The sequence below is a fragment of the Strix uralensis genome, chromosome 1 (assembly GCF_047716275.1).
Source record: "Strix uralensis isolate ZFMK-TIS-50842 chromosome 1, bStrUra1, whole genome shotgun sequence".
Classification (NCBI taxonomy): Eukaryota; Metazoa; Chordata; class Aves; order Strigiformes; family Strigidae; genus Strix; species Strix uralensis.
This window is the reverse complement of record NC_133972.1, coordinates 19,721,436-19,741,120: the sequence shown is the minus strand read 5'-3', so window position 1 is coordinate 19,741,120 and position 19,685 is coordinate 19,721,436. Positions and strand designations below refer to the sequence as shown.

General features: G+C 40.2%; 2 protein-coding genes across 3 annotated transcripts in view; one reads left to right on the top strand and one right to left on the bottom strand.

Annotated features, from left to right (window-relative positions):
* ANLN (anillin, actin binding protein) overlaps positions 1–8,756 on the top strand; it is a 30,518-nt gene extending 21,762 nt beyond the window's left edge. For both annotated transcript variants that reach the window (XM_074858505.1, XM_074858494.1), the window contains 4 exons: positions 2,955–3,041; positions 4,616–4,723; positions 6,762–6,934; positions 7,333–8,756. In XM_074858505.1, coding sequence (XP_074714606.1) covers positions 2,955–3,041; positions 4,616–4,723; positions 6,762–6,934; positions 7,333–7,456 — 492 coding nt within the window. In that variant the 3' untranslated portion in view covers positions 7,457–8,756. The remainder of the gene's footprint in view (positions 1–2,954; positions 3,042–4,615; positions 4,724–6,761; positions 6,935–7,332) is intronic.
* Positions 8,757–12,060: 3,304 nt separating this feature from the next.
* Positions 12,061–19,685, bottom strand: part of AOAH (acyloxyacyl hydrolase) — an 83,359-nt gene continuing 75,734 nt past the window's right edge. The window contains 2 exon segments of the mRNA XM_074858520.1: positions 12,061–12,424; positions 18,581–18,657. Of these exon segments, the coding sequence (XP_074714621.1) occupies positions 12,296–12,424; positions 18,581–18,657 (206 nt within the window). The 3' untranslated portion in view covers positions 12,061–12,295.

Sequence of the window (19,685 nt, the reverse complement as noted above, 5' to 3'; positions counted from 1 at the left end):
GAACTAAAGTTTGGAAAGTACTAAACATTACAAAAAAACTAGGTATTTATTTGTACACAAATTTACAATTAAAATATTTTGCTTGGTCTATGCATTTTTGGCTTTAGGAATTATGTAAAGTGATGCACTTAAAAGAAATAATTGGTCTTTAATCTCAAATAGTCTCTAGTTAATAGTTAACTCAAATCCCTCAGAAGAGTGTTCTATGTAGCTTTATGTATGTTTTCTCTCAAGCAGGTGATAATTTTAGTGCCTATCATCTCTATTTGCAATCAAAAGTTGCCTAAGAAACCAATTGTTTTGCAAATTCTTGAGTTATCGTGAGTATCTTTACAGATAATCCTCTATGGCAGTAAGCCAGCTTCTTATGGTAGATAGCTGAATGGCCACACCAGAATGCAAGCTAGCCTAGTCGTGGACTTCAGTTTTCCCTTCATCTAGCTGGATATCCAACAAATTGCTTTTTTTCCACCACCTCCACCCCACTTGCCTTTGAAAGGGACATATTGTTGACTAGAACGTAATATGTTCTCATTATGTGTGCAGGAGGATGTTTTGAGACCAGCTTTAGTAATTAGAATGGTGTTGTAGGCTCTGTGTAACTGATACAATCCATTTGTTATACAACCATTTTGCTTTACTGTTACATAGCTCTTTGCTGTGTAAGAAATTAACTCAACAGTCAGAATCCAATAGAACTATTAAGCAGGTATTCTTTTATTGACAGTGCTGGGGTCGCCCTGGGGATTCTCCACCATCAGGGCTCCCAAGAATTAACAAGGGACAACAGTTTACATACACACAAATCATACATATTCATTGGATTTCCTAGAAAGGGGTGTTTTATGATAATGAGTTCCCAGAATTCATTTGCATAATCCGAGCATGCGTAGTGAAAACGGGGTGAGGGTCTTCGGTGGTCGGGGGAGGAAGTAAGTAGTCTTCTTCAGTGTTCACTCGTTGACCCTTTTTCCAGAGCATGCGCTGTGAAGTAAAGTCCAGGTGTCTCCCTCCTAAGTCAGCAAAATCAGTTTCCCTATAATAGGGTCTCTGTGTCTCTTTGTTAGAGACACCCTTACCTCATTCTAGGAGTTGCCCAAGTGTCCGCTGAAGGCCTTGAGTCTGCCATCAGTGATTTAGGTAGGGAGCCTAACGAGCGTTTCGATCTTACCTAAACAGACAAAGGGACCTAAGGAAACAGTTGAGGAGTCAGGAGTCCTTGAGAAACAAATGAACGAAAACACAAGCAAAGCTGAGAAACAAATGAACCAAAACACAAGCAAAGCTTTCATACATCACATCACAGTTTAGTCTTAATTGTTAGAAATTCATTTATGTGAGCCTTTTTATTCCCTTTCATCTGATAAACTTCATAATCCACAAAGTAGATTCTTCTGTCCTGGCATAAATTAGAAAGGAATGCAAAAACCACAAACATGATGTGGGGAATTGGCCAAAATTCCTTGAAATCCTCATTCAGAAATGGATTTTACTGTAGTTTGGTAGGATATAAGCCAGCGTTCCCTGGTGTAGCATGTAGAGTTGTAGCTGTCTTTGCTCGTAAAAATCCAGGACTGATGCAATTTATTTCTATTATGTGGAAACATTTTACTGTTTTTGCTTCTCAGATGGTCACAGACTTCTACCTGGCACTCAGAATTTTACTGTGCTATACTCAGAGCCAAGTGCATGAGCAAGCCATGCATGCTGTCTTAGTTTAGTAGATCTAGTGTAAAAATGGTTTGATCACCTGCTTGTGCACGTGTGTACAGGAAGCTTGTGCACAGGAAGTTGCAGTATGTCTATAACTCAAAAGTGATCAATTTCTAACCATAACATCTATTTCAGTGTTCTGCAGGATTTGCTGAGGCCTACAGATGTACACTTTTAACTACTGAGGGTTACTCTTGTTCATCTTAACTACTAGCAGAATTTAATTCCGTTTGATCGCCACTGATTCCATGGCTCTAAAAGCTGCTTCATTATTGTGTACACAGGCCTATTCCCTGGCAAATGGTTCTTTCTTTGTATTTGTATAGAAAAACCTTTCTGTTTTTTCTAGTAAGATAAGGCACTGATGTTTCTGAGTTGGTTTTTTGTAAGATTCTTAGAGTATTGCTTTTTCAGATTAGCAACAAAATATGTTGTGTAGAATGCCCTGCAGACCATCATTTGCTTGTTGAATTAGCAATTTGTCTCTTAACTTCCCTGTGGAAAAAAAGAAGGGATGTGATTCTTGACAGTAGTGGTGGGAGAACTCAATGTAATGGGGTGCTACGTCTGGAGGGATTGGGGGAAGTCCAAAGGCAGTCCTTGTTGCATGTTTCTCCTCAAAACTCTTGAATATCGAATAATCATTTAACCAACCTCTGGTACAGTAGTTAAGCTGCTTTTTTTTCAGTGGTAGAAAATAGGGCTTGGAACCTATGTTGTTAGAAATGGCTTAACACAGGTCTTCAACACCTTGAGTGCCAGTTGCGAACAACTGCTTTCATTACTTTTTCCCTTCTAGGATTTTTATACAAATATTTATCTGAGTAGGCATGACTACATCAGTATCTGCCAAAAATGCTTATGGCATACAAGTGCCAATCCTGTTTAAGCTCACTTTGATATTTTCCAAACAGTTTAATGTCAAACTGAGGCAGAAGCTTTGCAGGATGTGGACTGGTGCCTTGTGTTGTTTTTAACCATGCTTGGAGTGCCTGTTTTTCTAGATAGAAGCATGCTTGTTCATATGTCCTGAGCAAACTAATAAGCAAGTAAGTCTTGAAAAGCTTCTAAATGAACTTGAAACAAAAAGTGATTATTACTGTCTTGCTTGAGACTGACTGCCTTCTGGCTGAAAATCCTAAGAACAAGGCAGTACTAACATCCTGGTGCAGGTGGCTCGCTTGAACTGGTAGAGTTGAGAGGTGTTGAAATTAACTGACTAATTGTTTTACTTTTTGCAGGTTCCCTTTTTGTCTCCTTTGGAAGGTCATATATATCTGAAATTAAAATGCCAAGTGGACTCCTCTGTGGAGGAAAAAGGGTTCTTGGTAAGGTATTCATTTCACATTTCTTCCTACAGAAAGGAACTAATTACAGGTCCTATTAAATGCAGTCACTTTTTTAACTTCACACATGTATTTGTAGTGATTGTAAAGCTTAAAATTGGCTTTTTTTTTTCCCCTCTCTGAAACAGACCTCAAAACTTTCCTAGTTTATCTTCTAAACATGCCTAAATTAAAGTTACCTTTTAGGATTTTGTATATCTCTTTCTTCTAAACACTGTTCATTTGTTATTCTGAACTTCAATTAACCTTCTCTTGCTATAATCTGATATGAGATTCTAATTTCTCTGCCAGGGACTTTTCCAGGACATCTTGGAATTTTTTTTGTCTAGTAAAAACAAATTCTCCCTAGCAAAAGATTATTTTTTTTTTCCCCACTGTGTTCACAGACTCTGACTTACAAGGAAGTGATAATATTTTTTGAGAAACATCTTGAGCAGTTCTCTGTAAAAATGCAGCTGATACTTGGGCCTAATGGATGGAGCTGCTGAGATTATGTCCAGCAGATGGCAGTAAATGTGCTATGAAAATACTGAAGCAAAACATTAATGTTTGCTGTTATTTTAGTGTTTTCAGAAATCAGAATTTCTTTAGACTCTTTTCAAGCAGTTTTCTGTCTCCTTTCCCTTTACTTAATTGAAGTTGAACAGATTTCATTAGATGCAAACATTTCACATGCTTATGGTATTTCCTATCTTGTGTTTTTGTATACTAATTTAAGAAAGTCCTTGTTTAATTCTACTACGCAATATGTGAAACCTGAAGAATGGTGTATATGCATATTAAATTTTTTCAGAGTAAGGGTTTGGAAACTCCCTGCACCATTAAAAATTATAATCTGAGTTGTGAAGAGCAAAAGACACAACACAAAAATTTAATTGGAAAGAAAAGTTCTGTACAAGTTCAGGAGGGATCAGGAATAGAAGTCAGATACTAAGCTTTCCATTCCAGTACTAAGGAAACGGGGCTTGAAATTTGCATAATCCTGCATTCAGTAAAATAACTGCCAACACAAACACTTAAAAATCAATTTCTAATTTATTTAAACTGACTGGACTCCTGAGTGTGGCCTGTAGAATAGGCAAACATTTTGTAATTCTGAATAATTGTAAGTCAAAGATGACTTAACTAATAATAATAAATTATGTTATATTAATACATGTTTTGTGAACCATTCATCTTGCATCTGCTTTAAGTAACCCTCCATTATCTTAAAATAATGGGAGTGCTTACCACTGTCAACATGGAAATCTGGTAATTTGAAATGGCGGTGATATTACATTTTGAGCAAAATTTGCATATTGCATGATTTGCATTTTGAGCAAAAGGCTGCAAACTTGAGAATGATAGCATAAGCCCATCCAGATAGCATAAGCTATCTGGAAAATAATTATACTGTACTAATAGAAGTCTCTCCCAGTATATATTGTTTCCTTCTCATATGTTTACTCCTAGGAAGGGTTGTACTTGCAGAACCATTCTGGTAGAAAAATAGTTGAGTACAGACCAAGCTCAAGGTTTAATGCTACCTCTTTTTAAATTTTTTTTTTTTTCTTAAGACTATGTTTGAAGATGTTAGTGGATTTGGAGCATGGCATAGGCGCTGGTGTGTGCTGTCTGGAAACTGTATATCTTACTGGACATACCCAGATGATGAAAAACGAAAGGTAATGCTGTTTTATAAAGCTCAAGTCTAAAGTTATGTAGTACACTACACAACTAGCTGTTCATAGCTGTTCATTTTTAATGACAGTAACATTTAGTTTTAAAACAGGTAAGTATATTCAAAGCATGAGATTCAAGCTCATAAAGTTTTCTTGGGGAATGGAGGGGATGTGTCTTCCCAGGGCAAACCTAGAAACTGACCACTTTATCTAGGGGGAAAGGGGAAAAAGTGGAGGAAGATCCATGTTTAATTTCTCCTTCAGTCTTAAGACTTTCCATTTTGCCTTTCCATTGCGCTTGTCAAATGACTAATTATTTAATTGAAATTGATCAGACTTGTACAGCTTAATAAGCAGACTGTATCTAGTTGCCTTAAGTCTTAGACAAAATAATGACTAACACTTAATATGGTAAAGAACTGGAGTGGGCAATCCTATATTGCAAAAGCATAGCTGTAATTATGGACTGTCTTATTTGCAGTCATTGATTTCTTGCAGCTCCACATTACAGCTGAAACTGGTGCTTTTGAAATTATTCTCACAGAAACTGAAGCTATTGTCTGGCTAATGAGACAAATCAGAGGTTCATCTCTCACTGGGGTGAACCTTCTTGTCTTTTTAGCCTGTTCTTGTAGTGTGTACTGAAATATTTCCAGGTCCTTCTAAAGACTGCTTTCAAGAGGTTTTTTTCTGACTCACTTAAGCAATTTACCATTAAACACTTGCTTGTTTGTTGGCAGAACACTTTCTTTCCCAAACTCTGGTCCTTTTGGGTCTTCTATGCCAATCCAGATGCCTGAGTTTAGTTTCTTCCCTGCTAACAGAGGAAGACCATATGCTGATAGTTGACATTGCCAAAATATATCAATGTACTTTCTTTCCCTGCCAGGAGAGAGGGAAAAATCTCTGCCTACTGTAATAGAAGACAGGCAAAAAAATTGAGTTAAGCAAGAAAAGTTTCCTCTTCTGCTTTTGTCTGCAAGAAAGCAGCTCTGGTTTGTTTTCCAGATTCTGTTCTTAGAAATCTTCTAGACTTGTTCCACTATCATTCTGAGAAAGGGTCAGGTATATTCTTTTCATACACCGTCATCTACAGCAATAATAAACTCTATCCCTATTAAATGCCTTCCCTTACTCCTACTGTATCTGTTCTGTCATGCAGAGATAGATGTAGCTCAGAAATATCAGTACTGGGCAATGATTGCTTTAAGTCATGGATTTTTTTTTTTAAATAAATTTCCCATGGCTGTACATATATCACCAACATGCAACCTGTTTCTTAATGTTCCTTGAAATGGAGCTATCATCCTTTTTCCTGTAACTTAGGTTATTTTAACTGTCTATGGAATAGTATAGTGTACATGCCCAATAAATAGCAAACTCTTCTTCAAGCCAAGAGCAGCTTGTGATGTTTCCCTGATGAGGTATTCCGTAGGTGTGAAGAATCAGAGCCAGGGTCTGTAACTAACTTTAGGCATACAGCTGAGCCTCTGTCTATAGTCAGCAGAAACAGATAACTGCCTTGAAATTTGAAATGCTCTTTGAAGAGGTCTAGCTATAGAGGGAGCTAAAGCAGCTGGTCTCAGCACTTAAGTGCCTTGGTTGCATGTTTGAAGATCAATCCATAGGCTTTGACAAAAATGATGCAAGCATCCCTAAAGTGCTTGTTTCTGTAGGCTTTGACAGGGTTTATTCTATCAGTTTGGATTTTATTATGAAGTTCTCTTGAACTTGACAGTTAAAAAAGGTTTTGGGTTTTTTTTTTAAGGAATAAAGAAAATGGGAGATATATCTTTCTAGAGCCTAAGTCTTTGGTAAGGGATGGATTTGTTAGCTGTGTGGTATGTGGCTGAGCAGGGCATGTTTCACTGTCTATATTATCTTGCTTCACCTATGGCTCTTACATGCAAAAAATGGAATTCCTCTTTTTGTATGGAGTGGGGGGAACTGTTCACTTAATGAGGCAAAAATTGTCAAAGCATATGTTCATAATTACTCTTGATTGCAGTATTCTTGACTGATGAACTAACTTCACTTCCAGCATCCTTTGGGCCGAATAAACTTGGCTAACTGCACTAATCATCAGATTGAACCTGCCAACAGGGAGTTCTGTGCCCGTCCCAACACTTTTGAACTAATAACTGTCAGACCTCAGAGGGAAGATGACAGAGAGACTCTCGTCAGCCAATGCAGAGACACGCTCTGTGTTACAAAGTGAGTGGATGAAATTGTGAAGGTTGTGGGAGGTTATGGGATGTCTGTGGGAGGGGTGTTTTGCCTCAAGTGAGACTTCTAATAACATAAGGGCTTCACAACTTTGGAAAAAAAGCGCTCATTTAAATGCTAAGGCTTTGGGATGACACTTGAACTGTTGGGTTCACTTTTAGTCCTATTCTGTCTTTCTGTCCCATTTCAGTCTTCTAAGGACAAAGAACTCAGATTTTCCAGAAGTGGAAATGCCAGGTAGCTTGGTAGCAGGATTATGGGATATCTAACTTCCTTTTTTCCTCTGCTATTTGGGCTTCCATGGATGATCAGCTTGACATTTTTCAGAATAACCAAGTAGATGTGGAGAAAGACCTATCTAATCCATTGGGTCCTTTGTCTTTTAGGAACTGGCTGTCCGCTGATACTAAAGAAGAGCGTAACCTTTGGATGCAAAAGCTCAACCAAGTCCTTGTTGACCTTCGCATGTGGCAGCCTGATGCCTGCTACAAACCTATTGGAAAGCTTTAAATTCTGGAAGGGAAATATGAAGAAAATATGTATGCAAAAACCCCCATGAACTACCTAAAAAAAGAACTTAAAGGAAAATATGGGAAGTCCTCTGGATCACTTATGCTTTAAATTTGAGAGAGTATTTAACATTATACGGGACTATGTTATGCAGTATTTTTCTTTCACTTTAAGAATTTTAAAACTTTTTTACTTCCTAGCTTTTGAGTATGGTAGGAAGCAATTAGCTGTTTCCTAATGTGCTAAATATTTATGCAACTCCTTTTTTGGAAGTCTTATTTAGTTAAGTACATTCTCTTCTTTAAACAACTAAATTATTGCAGGAAATCACACTTCAGGGCAGGAAGAGGGGGGCAAGCTAGTGAGAAAACAAGCTTACTAGATAACTCAGCTCTCTGAAAGAAAGCATAGCTCAGTTCTCCAACAAGGATGGTGCTGAAGCACAAGATTTAATATTGGAGGGTTTGTTGGGTTTTTTTTTAATGATCAGGCATAGAAGTTACTAGTAAATTTTATTCTACAACATGCAATATAGGTAACTCTTGCTTGTACAGTGTCCTTGTGGTCAGAACAGAAGATGCACAATATAGTCATACTACTTCTGCAATTTCTCATACAAACTGGTATGGATAAATGCATGGCATGTATACTATATGGTTTACAGGTGTGGATTATGTATGCAGAGTGTTGCACTTTGATAGAAATGAAAGGTCTTGAATATTTTTGTTAGGACTGCTATATAAAAAACAAAACAACAAACAGAAAAAAAATTAGTTTTAGAATTGTATGTGTTAGTATTTCCTGGGACTCGTGGTTTGTACAAGCTAAAGTTCTCCATTTGAGAACCCAGGAATAGGTTGTAAAAGTGCTTTTTTTTTTTTTTTTCTTTTGATAAGACTACAAAGCTGCTATACACCAACTAATACTCTGCTGGCTGAAAATATGGGTCTTCCTCCCCCTCATAGACATATCCATAAATGCAGATAAAAAATAGTACTTCAGACCCATCATTAAAATTGCAAAACTTCTCAGTTAAAACTTGCAATTTTCACAGCTTTTCACTGGGCTTAGTGAAATACTATCTCATTACTTCACTATTGCAGATGCAACAGTGGAATACTTAAAATTGCTATTGCTGTTATATATTCACACTTGAAACACTAAATTCTGTCAGCTTATACTCTTTTCATCCTGCCACTTTTGTACTTGCTTTTAAATGTAGTTTTCTGATGTCTTTTAAAATTTCCAAACTATGTATTGAGATTTATTTTATTCATTTAAAATAAAGAATAAAACACTTTCTGCTTTTTTGATAATTTCATCTATACATTTGAGATACTAATTTGTAGGCTGAAGAAGAAAAGCTGGACTCCACACAATGTTTAAGAAAGGATTCTATTCAATCACTTGATTTGGGAAGATAATGTGATGCCGCAGGGGTAGGTAGCATCAAATTTTGTAATGGGAGGCCAGATTGTCCACGGGCAGTTCCCACACGAATGCAGAAGCTGTGAGAGACCAGCAGCTCATCAGGTACGAGGAGGAGAGACGATTCTTTTCTCTTGCGATAGAGACACCGCAGTAGAGTAGCAATGCAACAGGGGCAGGGGGAGAGAAAATTTTATCTGTGGATACACAGTAGGCTGTCTGTGTAAACTTTAAGTGGATGTAAATAAAAATCATTAAGTATAAAATTACAAAACGAGGCCATGGAAAGGTGTGAAGAATGGAACTGGATATATACAAGGGAATGACATATTTTTATTTAGGTTAATTGGCCTATTGTCCATTGTAGAAACTAATCTGTGTTTGTTCATTGCCCAAGATGAAAAGTTGTCCTAATCAAGGAAAGGTATAAAGTGTAGCAGGTGATGTAAGTTAGAGAAGCTGACCTGGAGGGAGAACTGTGCACCTCCCCCCTTCCCCTGCTCTTTTAAGGGTGAGCTGTGGAAAAGTTTTCCAAAATGTTGGCAAACCTATTTTTCCATGGTTGTAGCAGATCCTTTTCAAAGAGGCAAGACACTGAGTTCAAACAGTTTTAGGTAGCTATAGATGTTCTACACCTCAAAAACAGTTCCTACTCTGATTTCAATCAAAGCTTTAAGTTTTGTAAAAACAGTTTATGAACAGAATAGCATCATTTGCAATGTGTTGGAACTAGCCAGTGACATAATCCCTCCTGTATTCATGTGTTCTAACTCACCCAAAATAGACCTTGATAGGCCATTCCTCCTAGAAGTTTATACTGCTATAAAATTTGAATTTCATGGAATTATACTCAGCTTTCCAAGAGAAACTTTTTACCCCAGTTTATTTTTCCTCTTCCCCATGTATTTGTCACCTTCAACCAACCTAAGCACTGGGAGACAGTTAAGCTAATGGAATAGACTAGGATTCATAGTTAATTCCTGCTTTAGAATAAGTAAGCTTTTTCAGAAACATTTCTTTAAATATAGGACATTTATTTTTAGAGTGGTACTGCTAAGTGATTGATGGTTGGGGGTGCAGATCTTCAGCTGGTTTTTGCATTCTTTGAAATAATGGAGAGACATAGTGGTTGTAAAAACTGATGGCTTAATAGGCTCAAAATTCATCTTTATTTGCAAATGGTTACTGCATCAGCTACAAATCAAGTTTCTGCATACAGCCTAATTCTGAACTGCAGAGCTCTCCTCCGAGGCAGGAGCACGTACAGTTTGGATAGTGCCCCTTCAGCCAGGGGCAAGCCCCTTTCATGAAGTCCCTCAGACCCCCCCTATCAAGCCCAGAGCAGTTATACTGGGCAAATCTGAAAGCTTGGGATTCGGCTGTGGGGATTTCGGGTTGTCTTTGAGAAGATGCTATTCTAATCTTACAAGAAAGCTTTTTTTCCATTGTTCAGAAATTCAAGATGTTCACTAATAAGAAAGTCTATAAATGGAAAATGCTTTGCTCTGGGCAGTGAAGCTTATTTTAGCTGAGGAAATTTCAATTTTACTAGCTTGTAAAACTCCTAATTGGCATTATTAAATCCCAACCTCAAATGAAATACAATCATTTGCAATGAGATTGCCTGAAAATTTGGCTTCTAAACACATACTATTCCCTTCCCCCTTTTAATTGCTACATTTCTGTATTTTGGTGTAGAGGAAATTATCTGATATTCTGTAATAATTGTCTGTGCTGTACTTGATCTATAGTAAAACCACATGGATCCACTTGTTTCGGTCCTTGTGTTGTTTTTAATGAAAGATAGGAAGCCTGAATAGGTTATAAAAAGTAGTTAGGTGTTCTACCTGGCAGTGTGCATCAAATGTTATGCTGTTTGGTGGAGAGAATTTGTACAGGAATCAGGTAGCTTTCCTTTTCCTTCTAACGTTAAATAGTCTTCCTCAGGCATGCCTCTGTGGAGTTGAAACTGTTTCTTGGGGGACTGGATATTTTGGTAACATCTAAATGCCTTGAATGAATTGGGGCCTTATGTGTAAGTATCACTCAATTACGGAACGTATTCCCTTTCGGTTTTCTAAAGTAGGTGACTTGAATATTTACTTAAATGTGAGTGGCTGTCCTGAAGGAATTTTTATCTTAATAAAAGATGAGGCATTGACTGTACTCTAAAAAAAAAAAAACCAACACCCAAAAAGAAGAGGATCTAGGATAGCAATAATAAGCGCTTCAACCAAAATAACATTATCCAAGTCATCCTCTGCCTAATCAAAATACTGAGCAGGTGTGTGAAGGTCCATACACAGCCAGGTCCTCTCCTTTAGTTTGGGCTGCAGCCTGAGAGCCGGCTCAGGGGTGACGCAGCCTTACACAAGGGACATGGTCAGAACAAAGAGCAGAGCAAGTCTACCCAAGCTTTGGCTGATTTGATGGGTTTTAGTCATGTCATGTTAACACTTTCTATTTACCAGATTTTTTTCCAGCTGTAATTAATGCTATTTTATGCTGTCTGATCCCTTCATCAGCAGTAAGGTTGTGAGTAGGGTAGAGTCATCTCTAATTTTTTTTAATATTTATTTCTTTATTTTGCTAAGAGCATTGGATAAGCTGGTGAAAAAACTACTAGTAATTCTCAACCTTCAAGCCTGTGTATGAAGTAGAGCAGGTAAGGGCTGCCCAGTATCTTCAGTGATTCCCTGGGTCATGTCCGTAAAAGATACAGGACAGGGTATATCATATTTATTAGGAAGCAAAAGAGCAAAGATGTATTCAAAATTGAAAAAGCAACCTGTTTTGAATACATGAAGGATTGTCAAGTTACTGTCTTGTTAATGGGGAGGAAGAGAACCAGTGCTCAGTCTACCTGCACTGATACTGCCAGGCAAATCAAAATTCTAGCGCCTTGTTATTCCTGGCACATTTTAATAAGAAAATAGCAGCTAAATAACGTATTGAGAGTCAGGGCAATTACATACACACAATTTATAGCAATGTAATGAGTTTGGGGGTCTGTCCTTCCCCCTTTTTCGGATCGGATTAACCGTTGAAACAGTACAAATGGAAAGCCCAGAAATAATGTTCTGCAGGGGGAGGAAAAAAAAAAAAAGAGGTAAGGTTAGAAGTTTGCTATATATGGAAAAAAATTGTATGAATTCACAAACCAGTACAATAAATGGTCTAGCTGACAGGTATCCTTTGATTTTTATTTTTGTAGCTCCACAGAAAAAGCATAGCCTACTTGTGCAGGTGAGATACAAACTGAAAATAATGCTGTTGTGCTATGTCTGCTGCTACTGGCTCTGATAACTTGCCCTCCTCCTTTTTTTTGTGTGTGTCTTTAATCATCTTGTTTCATAAAATGCACTGGGAAGCATCATCGTAAACCGTGTCAGGGCTCTGGCAGTTTGGAAGTCAGTGTCCACCTTGGTCTTTGAATATAGCTTCAATCTGGTCGTTGAATGGATTCTCTTTTCCAAGCACTTGAGGCCATTCACGTAGCGCCTTCTGCCAGGTGATGCTCGTTCCAAGGGCTGCAGCAATCTGCAAACAGCACAAATACTATCAATTTCTTGTGCCCCTATAATGTAGTTGTTTCATTCCAGCATTTAGGCGACCCCACCATAAAGAAGACTCTCCTATATAACCATGTGATGGACTGTAACATCCAACCCCCAAAAATACCCCATTCCAGCTACCTGAAGAGGGGAAAATCCTTCTGAACAGTAAAAATAAGGTGAGGACCATATATCTGCACCTCCCTGACCAGTCATTCAGTCTAATTATAATCTCCAAACACTTCCTGATGCCTGGTCCATAAACTTCTCTTCAAAAGCCCTAGAGTCTGATTCTTTTTTTCCCAAAAAACATTCTGAAAGTATTTAAAAAGTACCAGTTGGATATGATGCATAAAACTCTTGCAAGTCCAAAGGAATTCATGCTCCTAAATGCCTCTGACAGTTCTAATAAATATTCTCTGTGCTATCCTGTAAGGAAACCATGGGTGTTGAGGAAAAAAAGGCCCAATTATACGTAGGTTCAAATGCTCTAAGTTTGTGCCTGCTGCTGGTTGTCTTCAGAGCTTTTTTCCATGAGACCTGCAGAAGTGGTAAAATAGCTTTTCTCCTTAGTATCAGAACTACTCCAGCTTTCATAGAGGTTTTTGCCCTAGAAGTTATGCACCAAAGAGAAATTGTACCTGCTGTATTGCCAGGGTGAAAAACATCAAGGGCAGCAGAAAGGGGAAGAGAGAACAGCCTGATTCTCCTTTAACCAAGTCTTCACATCCTGCTAATGCATTTTTGTTTCAATTTCTGACCTACCATTATATTTTGCTTATATGGTAACTTTACTTTCAACCCTAAAACTCACTCTAACATTGATTGTAATTATGAGGTTTAAATAGGGCTAACAAAGCCTTTTTTTAAGGGCTAAGATGGGTTTATGGAATCAAACTATTTGAATACTATTACTTTGGAGTCTGGGAACAGAGTGGAGACTTTGGGGAATTTTTATGTGTTTCTTTTTAAATCCTGTGCTTTTGAAAGCAGCTGTAATGATGGGCCAGGAGACAAAAACTTTCTTTTATTCAGAGCTCATGTACAAAGAAAAGTATTTGTGGCGTAGAAGCTCTTAGACTCTCGTCACTTGAGGTCTCTTTAAACTAATGGAGGAATTGGGGCAGGGGAGAGGGATAGGGGAGATTGTGCAACAGGGTGTTTTCTCCCAGTTATAATTTCTAATGTGACCAAACATGGCTATCCTGGGACACCCTATGGCTGCCAGAGGGCTGAGACCCATCTCTGTCAGAGTGGTCCATTGTGCATGGTAGTCTCCAAACCTCCTTCACCACAAGTTCCTAAGCCTTCCATATGTTTCTTAGCAGGGTGGGTTCCTTGGTTTGTTTAAAAAAACCCCTACCTCTACAAAGGTATCCCTGGAGGTATGCTCTACAGTGTTCAGACTACTGTTGACTGCAATTTAAGGCGTACCTGTTTAGACTGCCCTATATTATGGAGGTCCTGCTCAGACATCATTTCATGCGGTCCTGAAGATTTTGATAATTTAATCTGGATGAATACAGTGGCACAGAGAAGGGTTTGTGATTCTAGAAATCACTTTTTTTATAGGTCTTTTCTAAATTCCAAAGCTCCTGTGCTTTGATACCTGCTGCAATTCATATGTGGTTTTGCAATTAATTTTTTGTGAAGACGACAATCCCTAAGCAATTTTTTTAAAGGAAATATTACCCATTCCTCATAGAGCTCTAGGTGACTGCAACTGGGAGGTAGCTGTGTAATTTCAGCAGCTTCTGGCTATCTGTTTTCTCCTGCACCGAAGTGGTGATGGACATGCTTCTCAGTAAAGTGTAAATACCCAACTCATCTGATACGTGTCACTTCAGCTTTTTCTCTTTTTTTTCTGGCTGGAATGTGCTTTGCTATGACTTAAAGAAAAAAAGAGAGAAGCTAATCACACTCAAGCTGTGCTTTTCTGCCTGTACATAATCATTAAGAATCTTCCAAGCGTCTCAGGTTCCAGTTTGTGATGCTCAGGGCTTTTGTGTTCTCCCTGGTAACTTCATAAAAAGCAAGAAATGAAGCTGTTTATGCAGGATCCTGTTGAAATGCATGGCCCTGTCATCCAAACGGCAATCAGCTGTTCTAGAGAGCAGGGATGTCCTTGAAGCCATCTGGCATTCACACAAGGATTTGCAGTGAAATTTTGTAGTAAGGAAGACATGCTGAAGAAAATCCCTGGTCTCCCTCTATAGCCAATGAGAAGAGAAAGTCAAATTTCTTCCAAGGATAACTGAGCTGGACTTTGGGGAACAATGTCTCAAAGACAGCTCTAGAGGGAACTTAGGAGGACTGAGTGATGCACTTTGCTTTTAGGTGTTAAAAGTAAATGGTGTGAATTTCCTCCACCTACGACCTGAGCTGGGTGTTTTGGAAAAAAAAACCTTATGGAGCCCAATTTTAGCTTTGAAACTTGAGGAATGCAGTTATGCCAAGAATGAGTGTTTTGTTTGCAGCCTTCTGTTTTGCAACTCAATAAAACATGCAGGAAACTCCCTTCCCCTCCAAGAAATTTGCAGTAAGGGAATGTGATTCTGGGCCTGGCTAAACAAATGAGCACTTGGTGTTTATCCCTTCTTCCAAGGGTTTTTAAATAAAAAATACTGCCTGGAGTGGGGACTATGGGGGCTAGTGTTTCCTGCCTGACTATCTTAACCTAGCCTTTTTCTGCATGAAAAAATAGACTAGCTCTAATGGGATGTGGGAGTGTTGCCTTTTTTCTTATTTTTTCCTCCTCCTTGCAATGATAAGTATGCAAGCCTCAGTTAGGAAGGTTCAGTTCCCTCCCACATCCTTCCTGCTTAGCTGGACCACTGGACTACTGGATATACATGCTGATGCCTGTTTCTGCCATGTTTATACCAGTAGATATTTTTTTTTTTTTAATGAAAGAGCACATAAATGGCAGGTGAAATCCAGGGGTTGACATCAGACACCAGTTTATTCTGCCCACTGCTGTATCATAACAACTAGGGATCACGGTACACTTCCAGCTCACCTTTGGCAGAGAGGGGTACTGCGGTTCTCGTATCCCAAACTCCAAAGTTTCTCTGCATCTGAAGGCAAGAGCTAAAATATTTATGCTTTCTATGGAGTGCTAGTCAATTCAAAAATTTCTGAATATTTTTCAAGTTCTTTGAGACCGTCAGAGAGAAAATTCAGTAGGAATGCACAGGCTGGGTCTTATCTGTTTTGTTTGTCAGACTGTACGTGAGGCATGGGGACTAGCTGCAGAGGTTGAAGTAAGAGTCCCCATTCACTTGATGAGCTGCATGGCATCAATCCTCTCTTGCTAGGCAGCTCTATAGGATGTGAAAGCTGTACCTGGCCAGAGGCTTTAGTGTTGGTAGAAAGTAAAACTTTAAATAAAACTAGTCTGAGAAGTGAGTGAATTGTTTATCATCTCTCTCAAGTGTACTCTTAAATATCACTCTCTGCTCACACTTCCCCTTCTTTTTATTAAGAGAGCCACTCTTTTGGAGCAGAGTGCTATGTCTTAGTCCAAATAGTGGTATGTTGATAACAGACTTCTGTATACTAGCAGGAAAAGAAAAATGGATTTAAAGTGGTGGATGTTTGGATAAGGCTAATTAATAAATCCTAGAAGGACAATAACTCACTTGAAGTGAGGCATATCTACAGCTGGCACCTTGACTGTAAGGGAAAATGTACCTATAAAAGCATTAACGTCATCCTAACAGCAGGAGGGGGAGATTGTAACCACTGCAGGATGCCAGATCCAAAGGGAGTGAAATATGGCAGCACTTGGCTGGATCCTGCAGCTCAGCACTCTGGGGGCTGTGTGTAGGTTTGCAGCTGCCATTCAGTGCCCTTTTGTAATTTTCTTTTGGCTTAGGCAGGATCCCTTTAAGGTAAATACTTGCTTCCTTCAGCTCTGTGCTACCTTCTAGCTGCTGGTGGGATATGGGATGCTGTGACCCAGCGAGCTTGGCTCTTGTGGTGGCCTGTTGCTGGGGGTTAGAAGAAGCCTCAGGCCAGCCTTGGGGTAAGACATAAAAATAATGCAAAGATCTTTTCTTCACTCCAGACTCTTCGTATTGCACAGTTTCCCCAGATGGCAGGGTTGGGAAAGGGGTTCATTTCATCACTGTTTTTACTCTCATTTCGCTTGCCAAGTTTTTTCTAATTGCTTGCTTGCAAAAGGCCTGCAGCAAGAAATCCAGACACTTTTTCCACATCCCCAGGCCACGGGCTCCTGCTTTCATTCAGCTATCTCCTGGTACAATGTGATAGCCAGGCAGGAATTTCTGCTGTGAAGGAGTCCCTCTTTGAACAGGAGGCTCTTTTGACTTGGCAAGGCTAAGCAAGCCACTGCATTGCTCCAGCTGACCAGCACGGGTATAAAAGATAGCAACTAAAGCATGTGTTTTGCCTTTGGACTTCCCCCTGCATGTCTCCCTTGGCTGAACTGACAACACAGTCAATGTGGAAACTGCTGAAATGCTGGAATCCATCAGCGCTTGCCACGTGCCCCTTGAAGTGCTTCCCCACGGACTGCTCTTTCCCGGCACGCAAGACAGCATTGCATCAGGTTATTTGGTGATTGGGGATTGGGAGTGAATATATGTGGGGTGTTAGCTCACATCACAGAACCGGGCCACAAATTCACCCCGTGCTTTTGAGCAGGGGGAGCTGCCAGGCAGCATTGCCGGCGGCTGGGCGGCACGATGGGATTTGCTTGCGTGGCTCGCTCGTGCTGGGGTGGAGGAGAGCACACAGCTGCAAGTGCGGAGGAAGTCAGTGGTGCCCTAGACAATAGCTTTTGCTAAACTCCTCTTGCCATGGCACAGAGCTGGTACCACACGCTACAAAAACATTAATGAGGAACATCACTCATCCTTCTCTCAGCTGCCGCCCAGACCTGTGCCCCTGGGCAGGGCAGGGGTGGTGGGAGTGGAGCTGTCTGCTTGGAGGGCACGTTTCCCTCCTAGCAGCAGGTAGCAAGAAACTTCTGGACCCATTGCTAAGTATATGGGATGGAGAGCAGCTGCTGCCTGGCAGAGCCCTCTGGCAGAGAATGGAATATCAGCTCTGCTGTCCCTCTCCATCTCACCCACCTCCCGCAATTTGTCCCCTCATAATGTAGCCCAGCCTAATTCTTGCTCCAAAGAGTCAAGATTGAAAAGCACATGAAACAGGAGTGCTCTTTGTTTTTGGGGCCTGCTCACCACCCCGTGTTGTCTTAGTGGCTGGGGGTGACAGCGTTGTGGCTGGCAGGAGTTTCCCGGCCAGGTTTTGTGCCTGCTGTCGAGCCGTTGCTGCTACAGGCTGTATGCAGGATTTCAGGTCTCGTGCAGTTTTTGTCAAGGCAGTATGGCGAAGGCTGGCTGCTGTTTTGCTTTGCATATGTGTTTGAAATCTGAAACTAGTGTATAGAAAACCAGTTGGCTTTGTTTGTAGCTGACTGTAAAACATGCTCTCTCCATGCTTTTTACAGAGTCAGAAAAACTACTCTGAAGTGAATATGGTGGGAACCAGGCAACCTCACACTAGGTTATCAAACACAAGCAAGGACTTACAGCAGAGCAGCTGCTTCTCCTTCCCTTTCATTTATTTCTGACTGTAAACCTTCCCCTGCCACCTGTCCTTGGAGGCCAAGCAGGAGGGAGAAAGTTTCTTCAGAATATGCAACTCCAGAGCATAAAGCAATTTCAATGTACAGCTTCAAAACGAAAGCTTTGTTACAGGCTATGATGGGGAAACCCGTGGCTTTGGAGGCTGCAGGGCAGGGGCAGGGCTGGAGGGGTCTCTCAGGTTTTTGCAGTGCTGCATCGCTGCCCTGATCCTGCAAAACTGCCACGGGTGTTTGAGCAGGCAGGTAGCCAGCCTACGAGGCAAGGATCTGGTTTTCTGGCTTAAGGCCTGTTTGGCCAGGGTACTGGTCACTAGTGAAAGAAAGCAGCAGAAGACCTTGCAGGAGTTCAAGCAGAGTGCAGACAGCTGAAACGGAGATGTCTGCTCTGGGGCTAAGGCCATCATCTCTTTTAAAAGAGAAATCTCCCAAACCTGCATCCCCACGGCTACTGACTGGGTGCCTTGGGCAGTAAGAGGCGCTGGCATCCCGCCTGCTCCCACCCCTCTCCTGGGACTGGGCTTTTACCTGGCTGGGGTGGAAGCCATCGACTGGTTCGATCAGCTGCCAGGGCTCACCTCCCATCTTGCGCCATTCCTCGGCCGCTGCAAACAACGTAAGCAGAGGGGTTATCGCTGCTGAGCACGTAGGCGCCCGCCTGGAGATGTACCCCCCCTCTTCCTCAAAGCACCACTGTATTTTTAAGCACATGACAGCTCTGCATGAAGATTATGATAATTCATATAAAGTTGTCAGAGCCAATATTGTGTACAATCCCCTCTCCTCGGGGCAGTATTTAAGCCTTTATTGTTAATTTTTTTCTCTGTAATATTTATGCAAGGAAGCGCTTTGAACATAAATGATCGTAAAACATTTCACTTTCCCTCACAACTGAGATGGATGCTGTAGCAAGTAAAGTTGTAAATTATTTAAGACTGATTTAATACTTTTGCATTTCCCATTTTAGTTGCATCTTCAGCAGTGAAAAAAAAATAAAGAGATAAAGAAAACAGTGCTTTTTAGAGAAAGAGATGGCAACACACTATTTGCATGGGCTGATGTGTGCAGGAATAGACTGTCATTTTCAGTTACCTCTGTTCTGAGCAGTCTTTTTCAAGTCCAACAAAATAACCTTTTGAATTACATGAGCATGACATTCAATGCAAATGATGCTGTGCTGTAAGCCCCAGAGCCATTAGACAAGTAAAAAGCTTTCTCTCTTCAAAAGGGCTGTGGAGTGATCAAACATGAGACTAGTGGATATGGCATTAACAGACTGTAAATTCAATAATTTCTTCTATAATGACAGATTAAGAATTCTTAATAGCATTATGCAAGCATGCTGTCAGGAGGAAAATGTTCTCCATTCAAGCACCACAGTTTTGACGTAGACTCACTGCTGTTTGTTGAACCCTGGCTATTGTGTCAAAAAGCAATGTCTGGGTCCCCATACTAAATCTGAATTCACAGAAGGGTGATATTCCTGCTTTGACTATAGAAACCTACTTGAGATGCTTTAGTCAACACCCTAAGTAATCTGTTTCAAGACACAGGCACTGGACCTTTTTGTTTCAAATTTGCAATATGTTGGGCACAACACATATTCACCTTAGAGTACACAACGGAACGCACA